Source organism: Micromesistius poutassou (genome assembly GCF_964030765.1).
Source record: "Micromesistius poutassou genome assembly, chromosome: 2".
Taxonomy (NCBI): Eukaryota; Metazoa; Chordata; class Actinopteri; order Gadiformes; family Gadidae; genus Micromesistius; species Micromesistius poutassou.
In genome coordinates, this window is record NC_140272.1 from 22261548 (window position 1) to 22284590 (window position 23043).

Genomic DNA, 23043 nt, shown 5'->3' on the forward strand with positions numbered 1-23043 from the left:
TCTTAAAAACAAATAAAGATAGGTTTGCATTATGCCTAATTGTGTGGCTCCAAATTAAATAATCACACATTAGACCACCATCTGGGAAAGCTTGGACGGGGCCACTTAGTGGAGCGTATCTTCTGACCATCAATCATTCATGACCTCCTTAACCCGTCAGTCCACTGCTGCCCGACAGACTGATGCTTACTGCCTTTAACCAGGCGTGCTCCAGTGGACTAATCCATTGGCTTCAGTACGGGGATCTGTCCGTGGAGCCTCCGTCTCTCTCAGCAGGAGGAGTGACACAACTCGGGAATAGTGGGCCGACCTCAGCGACGAAAAAGACCCTTACTTTGGAGGAAGGACTGCTCGAACAATTAGAGGGGGTAATTCAGTTGTTTTAAATATATATATATATATATTTGAAATGTCTAACAGTCTATTCTTGAAAGGTTCAGGCACCCATCTTCTATCAGTGAGGGGGATACAGTAACAGCCTCTATCAGTGAGGGGGAGACAGTAACAGCAAGTAACTCTACAGTAACTATCAGTGAGGAGGAGACAGTAACACCTTCTATCAGTGAGGAGGATACAGTAACAGCCTCTATCAGTGAGGAGGAGACAGTAACACCCATCTTCTCTCAGCAAGGAGGATACAGTAACAGCCTCTCTCAGTGAGGAGGAGACAGTAACAGCCTCTCTCAGTGAGGAGACAGTAACAGCCTCTCTCAGTGAGGAGGAGACAGTAACAGCCTCTCTCAGTGAGGAGGAGACAGTAACAGCCTCTCTCAGTGAGGGGGAGACAGTAACAGCCTCCATCAGTGAGGAGGAGACAGTAACAGCCACCTTCTCTCAGTGAGGGGGAGACAGTAACACCTTCTCTCAGTGAGGAGGAGACAGTAACACCTTCTCTCAGTGAGGGGGAGACAGTAACACCTTCTCTCAGTGAGGAGGAGACAGTAACAGCCTCTCTCAGTGAGGGGGAGACAGTAACAGCCACCTTCTCTCAGTGAGGGGGATACAGTACTGGCCATGCTCCCCGCCCAGGAAGCCGCCAAGATCTACCACACCAACTATGTGCGCAACGCGCGCGCCGTGGGCGTGCTGTGGATCGTGTTCACCATCACGTTCTCCGTCATCCTCATGGTGATCTTCATCCAGCCCTACTGGATCGGCGACAGCGTGAACACCCCGCAGGCCGGCTACTTCGGCCTCTTCCACTACTGCATTGGCAACGCGCTCACCAACGAGCTCATCTGCAAAGGAAGCGCCCTGGACTTCGGGTCCATCCCGTCCGGGGCCTTCAAGACGGCCATGTTCTTCGTGGGGATCTCCATGCTGCTGGTGGTCGGCAGCATCGCCTGCTTCAGCCTCTTCTTCTTCTTCAACGCCGGCAGCGTGTACAAGATCTGCGCCTGGATGCAGCTGGCCTCTTGTGAGTCTCTGTGGTGAAGGTTGCTCTGTGGTTGGATTTACCTTGGGGTTAAAAAACGTGGAATGTGACTGTTTGTGTGTGTTACTCTCTGTGTGTGTGTGTGTGTGTGTGTGTGTTTGCACCCTAACCCTGTGTCAAAACATGGTGGTTATGGTAATAATAATCGAAAAATGTGAATGATTACATTATAAATGTGTATATATTAGCCTAAATGAGATAGATCAGATTCTGGTTTGAAGTAACACACTTAAGCTCAAACCTGCGTGTGTGTGTGTGTGTGTGTGTGTGTGTGTGTGTGTGTGTGTGTGTGTGTGTGTGTGTGTGTGTGTGTGTATGTGTGGTTGCTGGTCATATTTCATACTGAAGACATTGACATCTGCAGATTACAGTTCCTGTGTACTTTTGTGACACATGAGTAAAGAATATGACTTTTCAAGAAGTGCACTTATTGAGTTGGACCTCAGCAAAACTGTAATTATGCGTCTTACTTCTAATGAACACCGCAGGGGGTTTGAGGAATGGAATTGGAGTACCAAGAGAGAGTGAGACGGCACGCACCACTTCAAGAAAGTGAAAGTGTGTCCTCTCTAGGAGAGATAGTGTTTCACCACGGGGTCACCTGATCTGCCACACGGCTCTGGCTGATGGGAGAGACAGGGCGGGGTGGGAGGGGGAGGGGGAGGCGTCTCCCTGCTCAGTGAAATATACATGAGTTGCTCTCTCCAGAGCCAAGGAGTACCGTTTCTAGGCAACTGATCAGTGGGTTTATTTCCTTCCCGAGTCAAACACCGTTTAACGCAGCAGCTATACAAACTAGGGTACAATAATGTATTTTAGTAATTAAACATTAAACATTTACTAACAATTGACAGTTAATTAACAGTTAATCATTTATCATGTACTAATGTTTGTTTACAAATGGGTTTTCGAGTTACCTAAGATTGACAGCTAGCGTCTCCACCCCTCCCTCCCACGCCCTCCAGGCACCTGCATGGTGATTGGCTGCATGATCTACCCAGACGGCTGGGACTCGGAGCAGGTGAAGCGCATGTGCGGGCAGCGCACGGACAAGTACACGCTGGGCAACTGCACCGTGCGCTGGGCCTACATCCTGGCCATCATCAGCATCATGGACTCCCTCATCCTCTCCTTCCTGGCCTTCAGCCTGGGCAACCGGCAGGACAAGCTGCTGCCCGAGGACTTCAAGGTGGAGGGCAAAGGTGAGAGGAGAGTGGGTGTGAAGGGAAGGACCGGGGGACCGTAGGGGGAAGGGATGGGAGGCGAGACGGGCCGGAGAGGAATAAGAACTAAGGAGATGGTGAGATAGGTGAGATAGTCAGACAAGGTTTGGAGGGCAAAGGGCGAGAGTGGGCGGGGGTTGATGATAGGAGGACTAGGGAGACACATGGAGGGGTCATAAAGGATGGACTAGGTAGGGGTGAGTAGAGGGCTGTGGAGAATTTTTCTACTTGACTTCGGGTCTTAAGCTGCAGTTTAGAGTATTTCAGAATTAAAAAAAAAGTTTTCTTGCTGTATTATTTAAATGGAGTATACATATATAGCTTCTACCTTTCATTCTGTGTACCTCCTGGATAAATACACATTAATTTAGAATATAATTCAAAGGCTATTTGGGGGCAGGAGAGGTGTTGAAAGGAGTGCATCTCATTCAAGTGATTCTCATTATTGTCTTCCCTCTTCCCAGTAGAAGAGGCGTAAGCTGCCCTCTGAAAACGGAAACTCGTCTGTGAAAATGGGATTAGTCAAGGTGACGAAGATTTTGATGTGTATTATTGCTTGAGTTGTTTTTTCATAAACTTCCACAAAAGTTGTAGCTTGGAATAAAACTTCAGAAAAGAATGCAACAAGAATTATTTTGAAAATGGTTTATTCTTGTTACCAAAGGGGAGGGGGAGTTGGCAGCTGATGAGTTAACAAAATGTCATGAGCATATTTGGGGGTGGGGGGGGGGGGGCTTAAACCATTATTACAGCAATATCTTATTGTAACAATCAATGGATCCCTTCAAAAACCAACTCTCGCGCCCAGCTGTTCCAACGCAAGGCTATGAAAATAAGCGTAATAAAATTAGCTCACAACTTCCCTCCTCTGCAATTGAACAGGCGACCATTTTAAAAAGGTATCTCAGTGGGTGAAAAAAAATGGTGTAGATGTCTTCCCGCAAAACCACGTCATCTTAAAAGTCCATGAGGCCAGTCCTCAACTGAGGGTCTCCACTGCGCGGACCTGTCCCAAGCCAGCGTTGTGGAGACAGAGCCGGCCCGTGCTTTGGTGCGCTGCACGCAGAACAGGTTGACATTGGCTCCAGATATGGAATGATCTATCGTAGCTGAAAATGGAACCTGGTAGACTCCAAACTCCACGGTTGGAGGTCGGGATTACCCTGTTTAGACAGTTTGACGATGCGGCTGGTGGATGCAGTATGCAGGATGTGGTGTCAAATACACAGCCGTCAAACTCGACTCTATTGGGAAATCATCTGCAGCCTCATGCAGGAATTGGAGATTGAGATTCACAACAGATTGTGCCAAGTGTTTCTCTTTTTTTTCAGCATGTTTTGGTTTCCCCACACAGCAAGGAGTTCTGATTCATCTCTTCTGTTGTCTTAGAAATAACTTAGATGCGTGTTGAAAAAAGATTGGTTGTTGAACATCTCCAAACACACACACACACACACACACACACAGGCCATCTCAAGGGAACAGGGCAAAGGTGTTAGCGACCCACCTAGCCACATTAGCTCTGTAGTGCCAGCAGGCAAAAACGCTTTAGACACTAGAGCAAACTCAAATAATAACAGAAACAAAAAAAAACTAAAAGAAAAACATGGCTTACTATAATACAAAAAAATATAAACAAATGTGTTCATATACCAAACAAAGTACAGCTCAAATATACCATGATTGTGTATTCATATTTTACCTGGTGGCAATGTTGGAGAATGTCAGCACAGACAGACTTTGAATGAAGCATTGCAAAATAGTTTCATTCAACACAAAGATAAGGAAAAAAAATAGGCAACGGGAAGATGAGAACATGTCTAATCCTCACAGGCAGCCAAAGGAAAATAACCTTTTCTAGCTCAAACCTCCTAAATGTCCTATATTACCAGTGTACTCCATGGCCAGGGTACAGAGCGCGTGTGTGTGTGTGTGCGTGACAGTGACCATCAGTCATGTCAGGTCAGTTCCGGTAATGTAAAACCTTTAACCTAAAGACAGCGAGAAACAGAGCGAGAGAGCAGAACCTCCAGCCGCCTTGTGCTGCGGGGTGCATGCAGCCGACCTCCAAGGGCGCGCCCCCCCCCCCCCCCCCTGCCCTAGGAGGACAGCCAGGGGTGGGACAGGCACTGGGCCGCGCTGGTCCTCTTCTCCGGTACCAGGTCCAGCATGGGCAGCAGGAAGGTGCTGAAGGAGACGGCCTCCTCCTTGGCCCACTCGTACTTCTCCACCAGCACCTCGAACAGACCCCAGGGCTTCAGCTTGGTGATGTGACGCAGCTCTCCTGGGCGGACGGGAGCACAGCCTGGGTGACTCGGGGAAGGGTTGCACTACAACGTGACCTCGGGGTCCTAAGCTGCAGTTTACAGAGTATTTCATCGTTTCAATTTAATTTTTTTTGCTGAATTATTTAAATGGAGTATACGTATATAGCTTCTACCTTTCATTCTGTGCACCTTCTGGATGAATACACATTCATTTAGAATTTAACTCAAAGCCTATTTGGGGGCAGGTTTTGAAAGAAGGAGTGCATCTCATTGAAGGACGGGGAGGACGAGAGCGTGCGTTCATGTTAAAGGTCCCAGGACACACCACCAGGTGTGGTGCGGATTAGCCGTTACGAGCCGCTTCGGAAATCTGCTCTTTATGACATCACAGGTGGGCGTGTCCACCTAGATGTGTGAGGGATAGATGAGCAACGTTTGCTACGGTCCACTGGGTCGGCTGGTCTATCCAGCACACATCCAGTGATGTCACAAGGGGCAGATTTCCAAAACGGCTTGTAACGGCTAATCCACACCACACCTGGTGGCGTGTCATGGGACCTATGGACCTATGCCACCAGGGGGTCACGGTGCAGCAGTGGTACCAGGGCTCCCCCGTCGGATCAGATGTTAAAGACACAGGGGCTCAGAATTCTGATGTTTTTTCTCCTGATCAAACGTGACACTTTCTCATAGTGACAGAATGAATGTTCAGCAAACGTTTTCATTTTCTGGGCAATTCAGGGCCTTGACTAAAGACTTGTTATTTGAAAAGAATCTAATGGAACAATGCTACGTGAATGCTGGCTGTCGAAATGCGGACGGTCGTCACAATGGAGTGAGCGTAACATTCAGACATACAAATCATTTGAGTATCAAATCGTTTACAAAAGTTTGAGTGTCAAAAAAAAACCAAAACGGCTGTTTTTGAACTCAAACCTAGGCTAGTAGTATGATGAAGTATTAGAGTGATAGTAGTAGAAGTAGTATAAACATGATGAATGGTAGAAGTAGTAGAAGGATACGTACCAGTAGTAGCATGATAAGTACCAGAAGTATAATACTAATTAGTAGTATTATGATAGACTTATTATAAGTAGGCCTATGATTCTGATAAGTAGTAGAATGACTTGTATGATAGATAGTAGTATTGATATGAAAATCGCAGTTCGTATGATACAGTATCAGACAATATATGGATATATTGGTTCTGTTCTATTGTGTTTCTAGGTGAAATATTGACGATGACGGACTCCACGATTTGGCTCACAGAAAGACTGTGACAGAACACGGTTTGGCAGTCCGTCCCTTTACGTCCATGTGAATGCCTCCAGCATCACGCCAATGCCACAGTCAGACAGACAAACGGACACAGATGAGGCTAGTATTTCCAACTCCTCAGGAGCCGTGCCAGTTTTCATAAAGGCCCAGGGCTTGGAGCAGGGGACAGAAGAAGACGTGTGATTATTTACCTTTCTTGTTGAAGAATTCCTTGGAATATTTCCCCGCCAGGATCAGCTTCCTGGGAACTTTCCCTAGCAGCTCGATAATGAGGGCTATGTGGTCTGAAAAGGAGAAAGAGACGGCCGCTAAGAGTGTGTTCAGGTGGAGCCTGGGATGAACCCCGTTTTACAATAGAAGAGATCACATCAAATTCACAGCTTTTTAGAAAACTGATACACACAGTTCTGCAGAGACGACTTTGGTATAAACTACGAACAAGTTACATTTAAAATCCACAGTTGTAGACTTGTAGCCTTGTTTTTATTTCTTTATCGTGAAAACTGCTTGGGATCACGTCACAACGCACCAACCTTCATCTCTGGTGTACTCCTCTCCTGAGTGAGGCTCAAACAGGTAGTCTCCTGTAGCCAGCTCAAAGACCTGGGAGGCACAACATCAAGTACACTGTTCAGCTGAGCTTACACTTGACCAGGTACATGTCTGCATCGGTTTACCTCAAGTGTCTATCATGTTAACATTGCTATTGCTCAGATTGCGTATGGATAATTTAATTCATTTATAATTGATTCATTTGATCCCCCACCACCGACAGCTGTCAATCCTATTAACAGCTACAACTCAAGCCAACAGGAGGTTGCGAACTGGACCATGTAGACGTTCAGAGAGGCTGGACCCACCATGCAGGCGGTGCTCCAGATGTCGGCCGGTGTGGAGTAGCCGGCGCCCATCAGCACCTCCAGCGAGCGGTACTGCCGGGTCTGGATGTCGTCTGTGAAGTGTTTGGTCTGAGGGGAGGGGGGCGGGGGGCGGGACAGAACGATACGGGGAAGTCATCTCATTGAGATTAGTTCAACCAATATTGCGTTTGCGATTTAGTATGCGAGTTTTGGAATGTTCTGTATGACCAACACAACATTGGAAGCAGTCAACATATAAACTGCTCTTTCTTTTAGGCCAGGCCGATGTGTTGAGATGAATTGATGCATGAATTGACATTATAACATCTTAATTTAACGATTGAATTGAAAAAAAAATAAAATAAACACAATCTTTTTTTTTTTTTTATCGCAGCCTTTGCGATTTGCATATCCCGTTCTATTACATCACGATGTCGGTTTGAATTCGATGAATCGTTCAGCCCTGGTAGGCATCAGGACAGAAGAAGAGTGAGGCAGCAACGTAGGGTCAGCTCAGGTTAGGCCCATACAAGCCATGTAGAATTAATTGCAGTGTGTTGCAAGTGTGGTGAAGTATTTAAGCAGCAAGGCCATTTGTATCAACAGTCACCATGTGTGTGGGACCTGTGAGCGAACAGGGCTTGAACTCTTTAAATGGTAAATGGTCCTCATTTATATAGATCATTTATATATAAAGAGCTTTCATCCAAAGCGCTTTACAGTGTTGATTGACATTCACCCATTCATGCACACATTCACACACCGACGGCGGAGTCGACCACGCAGGGCGACAGCCAACTCGTCATGAGCAATTATTAATTGCTCAGGGACACCACGACACTCAGCTAGGAGGAGCCGGGTATCAAACCAGCAACCTTGCGGTTACCAGCCTAACCGCTCTACCTCCTGAGCTAATGCCCCCCCCTGGCTCAAGATAGGAAAGCCAAATGATTAAACCTCTTAATTTTCTAACGAGCAAGACTTAAAACTTATGTTGCGAGCAAAATTGACTTTGTCTTTGAATAGGCCCTGATGAATAATGATCGCGTCCATCCGACCAAGCGCATGACAAGGAGCAAGCGACTGTGGTGCGTCCTAGCGCGGCGTGTTAGCCCAGAGCGGGTAGTACTCACCACCCAGCAGGCGTTTCCCAGGTCGGCTATCTTCACCTGCAGCTTGTCTGCGTTCAGCGGCTCCAGCGGGTTCACCAGAAGACTGCAGGAGGAGCCTGCAGAGGGAGACACCAGGGAGGGGAGAGGGAGGTGATGGAGAGTTTAATAGGGCTGCCCCCGACTAAAGATTTTGTTAGGCGACTAGTAGTCGTTAGTACGAGCCATTAGTCGATTAGTCGTCGCACGTTTATGATAAAAAAATAAAATAAAAAAGGCATCAGAAAATGGTTTGAGTTCCAGGGCTGAGAAAGAATGTTATAAGTAACACTGTGCTACATTAAAGAAATACATTTACAAGCGCACGCACGAAGCGAGCCGCCTGTTAACGGCAAAGCGGTATTGGTTCTGAATGTGTCAGAACAACCAGCAAGGAGACTGAACATTTTGTACATTTATTTCCAAAATGGAGCCTTCTGTGTGCTCCTCTTCATCAGCAGCCATCAGCGTGGATATCTCCTGCTGCTTCTCCCTTTCCTTCTTTGGTGCGGGGCCGGGCTCACTTTCCTCTGTACTGCTGTCACCATCCTCTCTCTGAGCAGCTTCAGCTGGAGATAAACTCTCAGCCAGATCCGACACCCTCAATATTATAATTAGTTAGATTTGATTGGTATGATTTGATGGAGTTAAATAATTTTTTTTGCGCGACCAACCGACTAATGAAAACTCGGTCGACTGAGACTCTTCTCATCGACTAACGTTTAGTCGACTGTTAGGGGGCAGCCCTAGAATTGAACGTGAATACCCATCTCAAAACAACGAGGAAAACGACTTGTCATGACCTACCGTTCTGAGAGTCCACATCACTGCCTCCTCGGGTGCCTTGCGTGTCCATCTCCTCCTCCTTCCTCTCCCCCTCGCCCGTCAACTCCCCGCTCTCCGGCTCAGAGGGGTGGGGGGACGGCTGCTCGGGCTTCTCCCCCTCCTCCAGCTTCCCGTTACAGGTGTGTGGGTCGTGTTTGTTGTCCTCCTGCTCCTCTGTCTCCTTCCCTTCCTCCTCCTCCTCCGCTTCCTCCTCCTGCTCCTGCTGTTTCTCCCGTCCCTTCACCTCCTGCACCTCGATGCGTGACGGACTCGAGGCGCGGCCGTTCTCGTTCACCTCCATCCTCAGCTCCTCCTCCGTGCTGTTCTCCCTCGGCTCCTTGCCCTCGGGCGTCGGCTGGGCCTCAGACACGCCGTCTGGAGGACGTGGAACGGGGTAAGGGACCTGACTTAACCCGAGTCCTGCATGCAATGAACTCTTAATATGATCGCCAAGCGGTGCATTCTCATACAGCCAGGACTCGACAATTTAAAACCAACCGAAGCACAATGTGGACTTAGGGCGCACTCACACACCGTACTCAAGTATGATTGCACCCCCCCCAACTGTGCCGCTGGCCTGTGTAACTGGGCCTGAGTACGGTTGCCTCTTGTACATGAAGGCTGCGTATCCGTGCATGTGCGCGTGTCGGCTCATTAGCGTCTGTACCGTGGCCTGAGCACACCTCTCCGAAGTGAACTGAGGCCACGGAGTTGAACTGTACTGGAGTACGGACGGCGCGCTCACACTAGACAAACGATCTAGACTTTAGGGGGCAAACATACTCGGACAACGGTACAGACGGCCTAGTGTGAGTGCGCCCTTGAAGGCCCTTACTTACAACATTACAACAGTCATTTAGCAGATGCTTTTAGCCAGAGCGACTGTCACTGAATTTTAAATGCATGTCACTAAGGTATACAGTATGTGGGCATCTTGCTAAAGACCCACATCCCTCTGGCTAGGACCCCCCAGACCGGAACCACTAGATTGTCCTGTCAGTACAACGTGGTCACAGATCACAGATAGAACGCAAACGTTTTTTTCCCCAAGCAGGCAGGCTCCTGGGGCAATCCACTACACCCAAACCAACCCCACGCACACTACAAAAACAGATTATTGAAATACATATTGCTGTAATTTGCACAGCATTTTCACACATCTTAACAAAAACGGATTATTTAAAATAGGGGTGGGAAAAATAATAAGATTCTTCGATGCATCATGATTCTCTCTAGAATGATTCCGTCTCGATGCAGACGGACAAGTTAATAATCGGAATTTAAAAAATGATGTATATTTTGTTCGCCTGCTGCAGAGCGCTACAGAAAACTCTCCTTTCCGCCTGCCAGTTCTCTGCGCAGAAAACCTGCAGGCGCAGACGCGCAGGAAGAGAGTTTCGGCAGGGGTTGCGGTCAACGTAGAGTTTATAGAATCCTAATGATACTATGTTACACAGGCTCTGTATTCTGCAGACCACTCTCGAACTTGATTTAAGTTTGTATATAAGCATGTGTTTGGTGTGCATGCGCAGTGACGCGGGTAGTAGGGGTGCGGCAGGTGCTGCAGCACGCCCTGGTGGCGAAGCTTTAAAACTGCAATGACAATAAAATGATAGCTTATAAATATCTCTGGTTGTCGTTTCTGTTCCAGGACATTTTGTATGTCATGTTTGGGGTGTGGAATGAAGAGAGGGATCATTTTAGTAATTATCCATTAAGCATGGAAATGTACATAAAAAATATTTGCATTGAGATGCATCGATAATCGCTTTAGAATCGAATCATTGACCTTTGAATCGGAATCGAATAGTGAGGTGCCAAGAGATTGCCACCCCTAATTTAAATACATATTTCTGTAATTTTCACAACATTTTAGCACTAGAATCAACCGTGGCTGGTACCACTACCATTTCTGCTACTTAGTTTTACATATTTATTTTTACTATATTATTTACTTGTCTTGTCTTGTATTGTTGCTGCTATGTTACTTGTAAAATAAGATGTAATAAAAGTACTTTTTAATGCATTGTTATATCCTGTCTGGATCTGGTATCTTTACGATTGTGTAATGTATTGTGCTGTAGGGATGTCACGAGAACCGATACTTCGGTACCAAGTCGATACCAAAATTCAAAAAACGTGACGGTACTCGTTTTTCTTAGTACCGTAGGTACCGAGGACGCAATTCCTCTGGACGTCACGTGGGCAGCATATAGACCTACACGGGAACATGGAAGACGGCAGCTGCAGCGAGTGCGACGGCTCCGCCTCGACTCGTCGATAAAAAGAACAAGAGTCGCGTCTGGAAGTACTTTGCGTTTGGAACGCTGCGCCGCGCGACTGTTTCAGACGGGACCCGTTTCAATGTTGCGCTTCTAAACACGCATGGTACGACTGCGTTCGGCATCACTTACATGATGTTGTTTTGATTGAAGATCGGCAGGTTGTAGTAGGTGCGGCGGTGAATGTGTGCGTGCGTGTGCGCGTGTGCGTGTGTGTTGCGAGCGTATGCAATTTCAAAGTAAACAAACCAACTCAAAGCCGATGCATGCATCCAAAATTATTCGTTCAAAACCAAATAAACAAATCAAAAACAGCGTTGCTTATTCGCTTCAAATACTTTTTCTTTTCAAAACTTGGTTAATTAATACGGCGCGGTACCGAGCAGTTGAAAACAATGTTGGCGTCTCCTGTGGCTGCCTTGCGCACCTGCGTTATATTACTTAATATTAGGTTGGAAGTTATGTTTTAAACCCCGCCATGCACGCAAGTGTAAACGCCAGCCGCATAGCTGCATGACTGCCTGCTTTCAGCGCGTATTATTATTTTTTTAATTATTATTACTTGAACGCTACATGCCACTGTTCTTTTTTTGTAATGTTAATAGTGGTTTATTTTTATTCATTACTTGAAGGCTACATGCCAGGGCCACTGTTTTTTGGAATGTTTAAATGTTTTTAATAAATAAAGTACATGGGATTTATTGTTTTGTTTTTGACCGTGGTATCGAATTGGGTATCGAGAATTGTGGAATTTCACTGGTATTGGTATCGACTACTAAATTTCTGTTATCGTGACATCCCTAGGTTTAAGTACATGGGATTTATTGTTTTATTTTTGTTTTTTGCCGTGGTATCGAAATGGTATCGAGAATCGTGGATTTTCACTGGTATTGGTACCGACTTCTAAATATTTGGTATCGTGACCTGTGTGTGCTGTCTCCTCTATTTTGTATTTTATCTTTTTATTTGCCGTCTCTTCTGTTTGTACTTTTTATATTTATTTTATTAGGGACTACGGATGCAAATTAGCAGCTCTGCTACAATCCGGCATGTTTACAGAGATGTTTAAACATCAATGTTCATTAATGTGCACTGTCCCTGTTCAAAAACAAGGCATTTATTATTATTATTATTACTTCTGATTCTGATCAGCGTGTTTTAAGGCACGTTAACCTAGTAGGTCGAGGCAGTGAGTAGAGCGATGGGATTTGCCACCGTGCCTCTAGCCCCCTGTTATTCCAGACTCAGCGTCCCAGTTGGCCGTATGACTGGTGACCAGAGGCAACGGGGGGACCAATCACCTGCAGGGGCGTGGTTAGCGATGTCCTGCAGGGTGGCCGACGTGGACACGGTGGCTGAGGAGGAGGTGTCCTCCGTGGTCTCTTCGTCGTCCTCCTCCTCCTCGTCCTCCTCAGCCCCCGCTCCTCCCTCCATGTCCAGGATCCTCTTCTCCAGCAGCTCCGCCTGCTTCTTCTGCTTCTTCTTCAGCTTCTTCTTCTTGTTCTTGGACATCTTCACCACCTGGGGACCGGGCGGGAGGTTCTGTTTCTAGCTTTTGTAATAATGCCAACACCAATAACAGCGACGTTGGATCTTAAAAGGTCCCATGACATGCCACCAGGTGAGCTGTGTGTTACAAGCCGTTTTGAAAATCCGCCCCTTATGACATCACAGGAGGGCGTGTCCACCAAGATGTGTGACGGATCACACCACACATGGTGGCATGTCATGGGATGGGACCATTAAGAACATGATCAATTGTCAATAATGTGTACATTTACATTCTGTGCTCACATTTCTATAACAATTTTTTATTTTTATTTTGTATATTTATATATAATGTTATGATAGAATCGTACACATTCTTATAATTCTCCTTATAATTCCGCCCTGTTGTCTTATTACTGCGGTGACTCAGAAAGTACATCTTATGTTATCTTGGTGAACCAGATGAGCAGCTTAAGGATACATCCATGAAAACACATTTAGAAAAGACCAACCAACCTGTTTGGGGGCCGGAGCTGTGCTGACTGCAAGACAAGAGGACAAGAGTTCACGTTATACTGCACACTAAATAATTAACCTTCACGTTCAATTCTTTAATCAGAAACGGCATTGAGTTAACATAAGGATGTTAAGCATTACTGGTGGTAAAGTGGAGAACATTGTGCAAGTCATTGAATGACTCTCTCTCTTTTCCCCAAGAGCAAATAAAAAAAAACATCTTTCCTTGTGTCACTGCATGATCATCCCTGGTTCTGGTGTACAGTGTACATAACCTGATCCATCAATAAAATAAAGCAGACCTCGCTTTATTTTACATTACCTGTGCATTATAGTCACAGGTCTTCATCCTCATCCTCATCCTCACAGTTTTCACACCGTTTCCTCTAGACCAAGCTCTCTTAATCAGGTCAGCAATAGCCGTGTCGATGCCTAGCTTCTGCTTTTGAATGATAATGAATGAATGGAACGTTGCATTTTTAATGTTTACACCAAAGATTCTAGACTAGAGAGCGCGCACCAATCAATGAAACCTTATGCGGAATCATAGAAAGTCTGCTTTCTTTGCTGCGCAAAGCATGTTTCACAAATCAGCACATTAAAATAAATGTACTCACACAGACACAAGCAATTTTTTTTTGTAATATGGAATTATTTCAGGGGAGATGCGGTGAAAACATTTAGGATAAGGACTGATATAGCATATGTCGGCCTAGGCCTAATCAATTGTGTTTTCATATTTTTAGTATTCATATTATTGTAGTCTATTCTTTTCGTAGGCTACTCTGATGATGGCCTTGATGGGGAGATATATTTTTGCGGCCACAAAATATACAGTTTCATACAACTAACAACATTCCTGCGTGTCAGTTGACAGTTACAAGCCTACCAACGTTGTTAGAGCAGTGCACACGCATCATTTTAAGAGGAGCTTCGGGAAACGCACAGAACATTTTCACAAACGTTCGAAGGATAAATCGTGAGAATGTTCGTACGAGCGTGGATCCATCGTTATCGGGAAACTGGGCCCTGGACTTGTGCAGCTATATAGAGAAACCCCAAAACTCGGCAGGGCAGCTATGTGTCAAACAAACCACCATGCTAGCTCAAGCTCCGCATTTGAGAGACATAGACGGACTGAGACACGGCAACAAAAACCGAGAGAGACGCACGGACCGAGAGAGTGAGAGAGTCTCTGACCTGCAGAACCGGAGGGGGGGGGAGCGCCACTCTTTTGCCATTGGGTGGCCTCCGCGGCCATTTTCTTGATGTAGGGCTCGTTGACGGTCAGCAGGATGTTCTCTGGTTTGATGTCTGTGTGGATGATTTTACACTTGGTGTGTAGGTAGTCCAACCCCTGCAGGACCTACAAAATAAAGACGCTTGATAGACCTAGCCAATAAACTGTCCTGGGGACAGTAAAGTGTAGTGGCTAGGCTGTTGGGGCTCCTAAACACAGCAGCCACCCTGAGCAACACGCCCTACCTGCTTAATAATCTATCTGAATTAACTTGAGGTCATGTCTAAAAGTGGCAGACAGGGATGCCACTTCTCCCTCCTTGTCTTGCGAACACAATTTCCACGACAACATCTCCGTTAAAATACCCAACATCACACTCTAATCCAAGTGTCAAGCACTCAATTTCTAAGCCGAATGGAATGCTTGCATTTAAGAATGCAAGAATTCCCCAAGGTGCTCTGAAGCCAGCTGACCTCAGAGCCCAGCCAGGCCTGAGAGTTGGGTGGGAAATAGGGATGTGAATAACTCCAATTCTTCATGGTCGAATAATCAGTGGGTGGTATGAACAAATAATCGATTATTCATGTGTGCCGACATTCACAAAGGTAGCCATGGACCATCGGCAAGAAATCACTTCATATCTTAAACGCAAAAAAACGAACTTTAACAGTGATCAGTGTTTGTGTTGTATGCATATATATTAATATTTATGCTTGTGTATATTGTTTTTCTGTGCATGATTAATAATAATAAAAAAAACGAATAGTGCTACAGAAACAACATTAGTTCCGTCCAAATGTTCAAAATCGGCTTTGACCCTCGGGAACGAATAATCGAATAATGGAATATTCTGACCCATCCCTAGTGGGAAACAGGTGGTACCTGTCGTATGATGGACTTGACGCAGGGCAGAGGCAGGCCCTGGTAGTTGGACTTGATGATCCACTTGAGGAGGTGGTGTCCCAGCACCTCGAACACCATGCACACATCTGGCAACACGGGAGTCAAGGACAACTGCAGTCTTTCAAACAAACAAAAGAGTTTTAGGTTGCCCTCAAGATGCTGATGTGGGCAAGATGAATTCCGAATGGATCCCACATTTCTTGCTGTTGTACAATGTTTTACCTTCACTTAACATTTACAGCATACTACATAACAGCTTGAACAGTTTTCTGATTATCTGCCGTGTGTCAATGCAGTCTATATTTCTATTTACAAATACTGCAAGAATATCGTTCTACATTTATCCTTTCCTACATGGCAGTGTGTTTTTAATCCCTTTATGTTGCTGGTGGTTATAAACAGGGGTGCACATAACTGGTACGCAAGTACGCATGCGCGCCCATAATCAGGGATGCGTAACGTCACTTGTGTCACTACAACGCTTTTGCGTAACTAATGGGAGATCGAAAAAACATTGAGCAGCTACTTTGGCGTTCGCCACCTGCAAAGAAAAGGCAAACTGAGCCGGAGCAGAAGAAAATAGTTTTTTTCGAAAAGTGGCACCAAGATATGCCTTGGCTGGAAATGAATGATAAGCGCACTGAAATGTGCGTTCATGTGCGCTGTGCACACACTGGAGAACTGCACAAAATCAGCTGATTGCAACGTTCCTTACTGTGAGATATTCAAACTCTCCGTGGTCAAGCTGCTGCAGTTTTAGTAAAAAAAAATTAAAAAGGTGGCACAAAAAACACTGCTGTGGTTAAGTTGTGTATTGATAATGGAATCTCCTTTGTGAAACTGGGTACGTTTCATAAGATCAGATGTTACATGTGGGGCTATGTGTGGGGTGTGTACCAAACACCATCTCCTGGTACTCACCTGAGTAACCCACTAAAAAAGTTATGTGCAGCCCTGGTTATAAAGCCTAATGCACTGTGATTGAGGCAGTGGTAGCTGTACTATAATTATCCTGATGTAGGTTCAATCCTTTCTCTGTTGCACTTACTAATTAGACAACAAATGAGAACACCATTAATCTCCCCCCCACCCCACCCCAGTCGAGAAAAGCACCAACGCAAGAATAGGGACTACTTAGTCTCAACGTGCAGCTAAGATGACACAACCATACTATGGAACGCGTCTTCTACAAAGACATCATCAGGCTTTCTGAGGTACCGATGTTCAAACAAGAGAAACACAGAGGTTTAGCTTGGCTACACGGTTTACCAACATGGTCAAACAAGTGAGTAGGGCCTGAGTGTGTAATGAGATGCAGCTGCAACAGATATCGGGTCCAAAATAGCAATGGTCGAGAGGCAATTGACCAGCTGTCTGTGTTGGTCATACCAATGAACACTTTCGTCACAGCAATTAATCCAAGGTTTAAGCTAGAGGCAACATAGTGTTATTCATGATTGTTGGACAGACTAAATTGGCAGTTTGCCCTAGAATAGGTATAATCAGTCTGTCCAAAAACCATCACCGACAGGAGAAAATAATAGAAGGAAAATTAACGGTCATCTTTCAATCACAGCTACGTCTTTCCCTCCTGTGTCAAGACAGAAGCCTCCCCAACACTCATGTCTTAATTTCCACGACGAGAGTTCTCATAAAGGGCGTGGAAAGTGTTGACAGTCAGATGGCTGGTAAGGAAAGAGATCGCTAAGAAGCAGAACGTGTGATTAGGTTCTGTTTTATTTTTGCAGAGGATACGAGTGCCGTTCATGCCGGATATTTTGAAGTCATCCAGCAGCTGGACCACTTTCTCCCTGCTGGGGTCACTCGGATCTGTGTCTCTGACCTGCAACACACAAACAAACACACACACAACTAATTAAAAGGAGCATTGAATCCAAAAATGATTTAGAAATACGTCTTATGTGATCTTCAACATTTGAACCTATACCTTTTTGTAACTGTTACTAAAAATGTGCCACAATTAGAGAAAACAGGTTTAAATAAACATAAATTGCCAGTTGTGACGTCGACGTCACGCAAATGGACACCGATGGCACGAGAATATGAGAAGGCGAACACATCCATAGGTGTGTATGGATGTGTTGAGGTCCATCTGGGCAGCTCTGATAATACTGAACACGTCCGAGACACTTTTACTATAACACCCCAGCGCTCTAGCCCAACACATATGATTTTGTCTCGTGGCGTTGGAATCGGAGGTGTCACAAGGGTTTCTCTTAAACTTTATAAAGCACCAGAATATAAACATTTAACGTAAGAAAACATGTGTCCAAGAGGTAGTGAATTGATTTACAGATTTCAACAGCTTGATCTCATCCAAGGCCGTCTCTGTGTAGTGTTCCGCACTCTTCACCACCTTCATCGCTACGAAGCGCTTCCCCCTGAGAAACACACACACACACACACACCATGAAAACACGACAACAACTAGAACTCCCTTAGACTTGTATGACTTGTCGTGAGTCAACTCACTGGATGTCCCAGGCCAACCACACCGTGGAGAAGTGTCCCCAGCCCAGCTTACGGATCACATGGTATCTGCCGTTAAACAGATCTCCGATCTTCACGTGATGATAGCCACCTGACACACACACAAAAAACAGAATGTCAACACAGGTGTTGGGGTTGCGCTTGGGGTTTATGTACGCCTGCGAGCACCGGGGGTTGATGTGCGTGTGAGTGGATGAAGGCCGTTCACCCCGGCAGTAGTCGTTGGGGTCCTCCTGCTCCTCTTCGTCGGAGCCCAGGATCTCCTCATCCTGCTCTGGGAGGGGGGAGTCGGCCTGCCCTGACTGAGATCCCCCTCCACGACCATGAGGCTCTGGCCTAGTGGGAGGAGAGGGAGAGACAGGGAGGGAGACGGACACACACAGAGAGAGTCAAGGGTAATTTGGTGCAGTGATGGTTAAAAAAAAGTCGTAATTGGATAACTGCCAATTGGTAGGTAGTGCGGGGCAATAATTTAATGTTGAGTCTTAAAGTTGAGTCTTCTGACAGTATTATATTGTCATGAAATAAAGATGACTTATCTTGGTAGTATAGTTAGATAGTTGTAGTCTAAATTAATTATGATAATATATGCCTTTTAAATGGTTTTAAAACTTTAAATGTCCAGATACTTAAATGTAATTACCCCACTCTAAACTTACCGTTTAGAGTGGTATTTTGAATTCATGCTTATCATGATATCCAGCTTGATCGTGTGTCAATTTCCCCATGTTTTTTTTATGAATGTTTTGTGTCGCCCAGCCGTGAAGGTAGATGAAAGAAGAGCTTTCACTTCAGATGCTATTCCCTCGTCATATCACAAATTTAGTTTCTTCTATAGAATCAACATTTCGATTTAGTGCCAAACTTGACCTTTGACAGGGAGGCTTGGTCCAGGCCTCATGGATTTCAGTTAAAGTATTCAACAAGAACGGAAGAACAAAAATAGATCACAAATCCTTACACCACGCTAAGCAGCACGACGTGCAAAACCCCCAAGCAAAGCATCCTCCGTGTGACTCCGCACGTCCCAACATCATACACTAAACACCTGGTTCACTCCAGCGGGAAAACACTTGGATAAACAGCATACATTAACCAAATGTCTCAATCCAACGGGGAGTCAACACTTAGATAAACACATCCTCAGCATGGAGGAATGAATTATTAAAAAGACAATTTTCCACTTGCTCCTACACAACAACTCCCTGGAAAATACACGGGAGACGTGTAGTTGAAGTGTAGTGTAGTTGAAGGAAAAACTCACAAGCAAGCAAGGTAGAAAATAACTCTAAATCAGTCATACACACTGTACTGTGGAGCCTGGGCTCGCACAGTGGTGCTGTCCGTGGTGCTGGAAACACAAAACAATACTCTGAATATTCTGAAAGATTCAGATTCAGGTTCAAGCATTTCAGAGATAGCCTATGCAATAGCTTCAATGAAAAAGACATTGCAAAGGAACTAGTTGCATAATACAGGGGACTGTAAAAGCATGATGCATTGCCATAAGCAATAGCTTTTAAGAGGGATGATATACAGGGCTTAAGACTATCAGTCTACAGCCACCAACTTTTTAGTTTGGTGGTACCAACGCATTTGGTCACAGCACTTTTTTCGCAGCATTGGCATGTCCTTTGACACATACCATCAATCTGTGTACATTCATTTGAAAAGATTAACTTATACTTATAATTTTATAATGCTTTTATTGCTTAGAGTTTTTATTTTTCCGCCAGGACCTTGACATCTCTTTTCTCACAAACCAACTAATTGCACTCCTGTATAAAAATGTCTATGTATTAATAATAACAGGCAGGTAATAAAGTAATTGACTACAGTAACGATTAACTTAAAAATGTTAAGGTGATTGGTCATCCAGAATAATATGTGTGTATTTGCTCTCCAGCTCCTATTTTGAATAGCACTAGTGCGGTACAATTCACAAACTTTGCAGCGTACAAACCAGCGTTTAAAGTGTGTTTTCCAATGAAAGCGCTCACACAATATAGCACACTACAGCATCCAGCACTGCTCAAAACCATCATACCCACCCATCATAACACACAGATCAAGACCTTCAATGCAATTGACCATTTCCTCCCCTTCTACACTGCAGTGCTCCGTGTGTGACTGGCTTTACATTGAGGCTCTACCGTAACGCGTCGAGTTGTACCAAAAGAGGATACGAAGGCCAGTGACTCCACACGCTCGTGATGTAGTAGTTTGCACTTATTCTAATAAAACGTGTTCTAAACAATTGAACCATTTAAGAAATTAAACGGGACAAAACTACAACCTCAACTCATGTCCATGTGGCAAGAGCCCCGTTCTGAAATGTCACAATGTGCATCTAGTACATGTTTGGGGAAGAACTATAGCCCAAATAAATCTAGATATTTATTTATTTTATTGACACCAATGCAACCTAGGAAAAAATTTCCTCGCATCAAAATAATTAATGGTTGCAAATGCTACCATTTTGGTGGCAGTCCCTGGTCTACCATAAGAACAGTGACCTGGATATCACTTTGAGCCCTGATATATCATGAACACAGTGACCTGGATATCACTGGATATCACTTTGAGCCCTGATATACCATGAACACAGTGACCTGGATATCACTGGATATCACCTTGAGCCCTGATATACCATGAACACAGTGACCTGGATATCACCTTGAGCCCTGATATACAATGAACACAGTGACCTGGATATCACTGGATATTAGCCTGGCTATTGCCAGATCAAGCTCAATCGTAGATTGGACATTGGTCTGGTGAGGTTGCTGTCATTTTCTTCAGCACAAGAGGCGTGATCAATGGGCGTAGTTCAAATGACTCTGTATGCAATTGGCTGATTGCTTCCCTGTCGTCATTGTGTTAAACCAGCCATTAGCGCACCAGGGGGAAAAGCCAGCTTGGTGATTGGCTCCAGTAAAAGTGGATCAGAAACAGGAAGAAATGTATTGCTCCTCTCCAGCCCCTGCTGCAGTGCAAATTCAAATCGCCGGCAGAACGGGCTGGGGGTACCCAGTCTAACTGGATATCACCTTGAGCCCTGATATACCATGAACACAGTGACCTGGATATCACCTTGAGCCCTGACATACCATGAACACAGTGACCTGGATATCACCTTGAGCCCTGACATACCATGAACACAGTGACCTGGATATCACCTTGAGCCCTGACATACCATGAACACAGTGACCTGGATATCACCTTGAGCCCTGATATACCATGAACACAGTGACCTGGATATCACCTTGAGCCCTGACATACCATGAACACAGTGACCTGGATATCACCTTGAGCCCTGACATACCATGAACACAGTGACCTGGATATCACTGGATATCACCTTGAGCCCTGACATACCATGAACACAGTGACCTGGATATCACTGCCACACAACAGTGATGAAAGACAAAGTCAGGTAACGTTGCTTAAAATATATGGATCCTTCGCTGTGCAGCAACTGAAATCAGTGAAATGCCTGAAGATTATAGTTCTGTTTAAGCTCGACAGGTAGCAGTTAGTTAGTACACTAGGAACTTCCTGTTTCTTTGCCACCCACACACAAAAGGATAAGAGTGCTTTGTGTTAGGAAAACGGGTCTTCTTTAGATTACCTTTAGTGCTTATTCAGCAACACCCTTTATCTGGAGCTCTACAAAACACACTCTGGGCGTGCCGCCCAAGTTGTTTCTGGTCATTAAGCAAACCACTACAGCCTGAGATATGGAGACAAACGCAGACAAAAGCGTATGCTTTGTATTACGAGAATATAATCAAATTATTCCGATGGACGTAGAAAGGTGGGTCTTTTTGCACCCATCGTAAACCGTGAACCACCTGTAGGCCTTAAGGCAGTCATAGGCCACTATTATTATTTTCCATGGGGAGCCACAAACAGACATCTGGGGACGCATATATTTTTTCATCAAAAACCATATGGGCTGAGAATTATCTTCTTATTTAACTGCAGAGTATGCCACATATTCTTCTTCCCTTATGTAATATAACTCCATATGGTCTCCGTCCAACCTGAAAGGGAAACTTTCATACAGCACCTTCTTTTCAATCAAACATTGTTTCATGAATCATCCTAAGGAGAACCGCTTTTTGTGTTTCGTTATTTTATTTGTTGGCTTGCAACTGTTATTCACCATCCCCCACTTTGCCTTGGGAGGAATTACTGAAATTAAGTCCCAATCAGAAAGCTCTTATATCCCAGGTATATAGCGGTCTCATGTTGCTCAATAACAAACCTGTGCACAAAGCTAAGGTTGCATGGGAAAAAGAATTGAATGTGGATTTCACAGATGACTGGTGGGCTAAGGCAATCGATAGAATGAGCTCAACATCATCCTGTGCTTGCCTAGGGCTCATACAGTTTAGGGTACTTCATAGAACCCACTTTTCTAAAGCCAAATTGGCAGAAATATACCCTGGCGTAGGCGATAGGTGCAATCGGTGTGGCTTTGCCTCTGCTGACCACAGTCATATGTTTGTTCTCGGTCCAATACTGAACAATTTTTGGTGTTTTGTTTTCAAAACACTATCTGACGTCCTGCAGCTAAATCTTCAGCCATGTCCTTTGACAGACATTTTTGGGGTCCCCCTTCTGCCTACTCAAGACCGCAAGCAGATGTTATTGCATTCTCATCTCTCTTGGCTCGGAGAAGAATTCTTAAGTCTCCCAAGCCTCCTCTGTCATCTTCCTGGTTGAGGGATGTTATGTTCTTTATCAAACTTGAAAAAATGTAATATTCTCTGAGAGGGTGTTTGAGGAAATTTGACTGTAGGTGGCGCCCCTTCATCTCCCACTTCAATAAGCTTAAGTCACTTCCCGGTGGCAAAGTAACAATAATAATAATAAAAATCATTTATGGAAAAAAAAAAAAATATATATATATATATATATATATTAATGTGCTGGACCCAAGGTGCAATCTTCCTGGCATAAAATATTTTCGAGAACTGTACAGCCTCATCTGTATGAAGAGTGCCGGGGACAAATGGAAATCCAGCTTGGGTGTGTGAAATACTTTGTCGTATATCTGAG

The 23043-nt window shown here is 44.9% G+C and overlaps 3 protein-coding genes across 3 annotated transcripts in view; 1 reads left to right on the forward strand and 2 right to left on the reverse strand.

Annotated features, from left to right (window-relative positions):
- The window catches only part of LOC311338262 (uncharacterized protein), a gene marked incomplete at both ends in the record, with an annotated part of 195904 nt that overhangs the window by 13222 nt on the left and 159639 nt on the right, over positions 1 to 23043 (reverse strand).
- Positions 1015 to 3136, forward strand: LOC311339013 (LHFPL tetraspan subfamily member 5 protein-like; the record flags this gene model as incomplete). Its single annotated transcript, XM_084464366.1, has 3 exons — positions 1015 to 1417; positions 2401 to 2637; positions 3123 to 3136. The coding sequence occupies 3 exons, from the start codon at positions 1015 to 1017 to the stop codon at positions 3134 to 3136; spliced, it is 654 nt and encodes a 217-aa protein (XP_084320492.1).
- LOC311338687 (SRSF protein kinase 1-like) overlaps positions 3319 to 23043 on the reverse strand; it is a 32082-nt gene continuing 12357 nt past the window's right edge. Inside the window, exons 3-16 of the mRNA XM_084464000.1 lie at positions 18185 to 18312; positions 17959 to 18067; positions 17780 to 17867; positions 17221 to 17308; positions 15445 to 15551; positions 14523 to 14688; positions 13323 to 13348; positions 12620 to 12839; positions 9019 to 9411; positions 8197 to 8291; positions 7064 to 7171; positions 6737 to 6806; positions 6395 to 6487; positions 3319 to 4942 (exon numbers count right to left, since the gene is read on the reverse strand). Coding sequence (XP_084320126.1) covers positions 4758 to 4942; positions 6395 to 6487; positions 6737 to 6806; positions 7064 to 7171; positions 8197 to 8291; positions 9019 to 9411; positions 12620 to 12839; positions 13323 to 13348; positions 14523 to 14688; positions 15445 to 15551; positions 17221 to 17308; positions 17780 to 17867; positions 17959 to 18067; positions 18185 to 18312 — 1876 coding nt within the window. The 3' untranslated portion in view covers positions 3319 to 4757. The remainder of the gene's footprint in view (positions 4943 to 6394; positions 6488 to 6736; positions 6807 to 7063; positions 7172 to 8196; positions 8292 to 9018; positions 9412 to 12619; positions 12840 to 13322; positions 13349 to 14522; positions 14689 to 15444; positions 15552 to 17220; positions 17309 to 17779; positions 17868 to 17958; positions 18068 to 18184; positions 18313 to 23043) is intronic.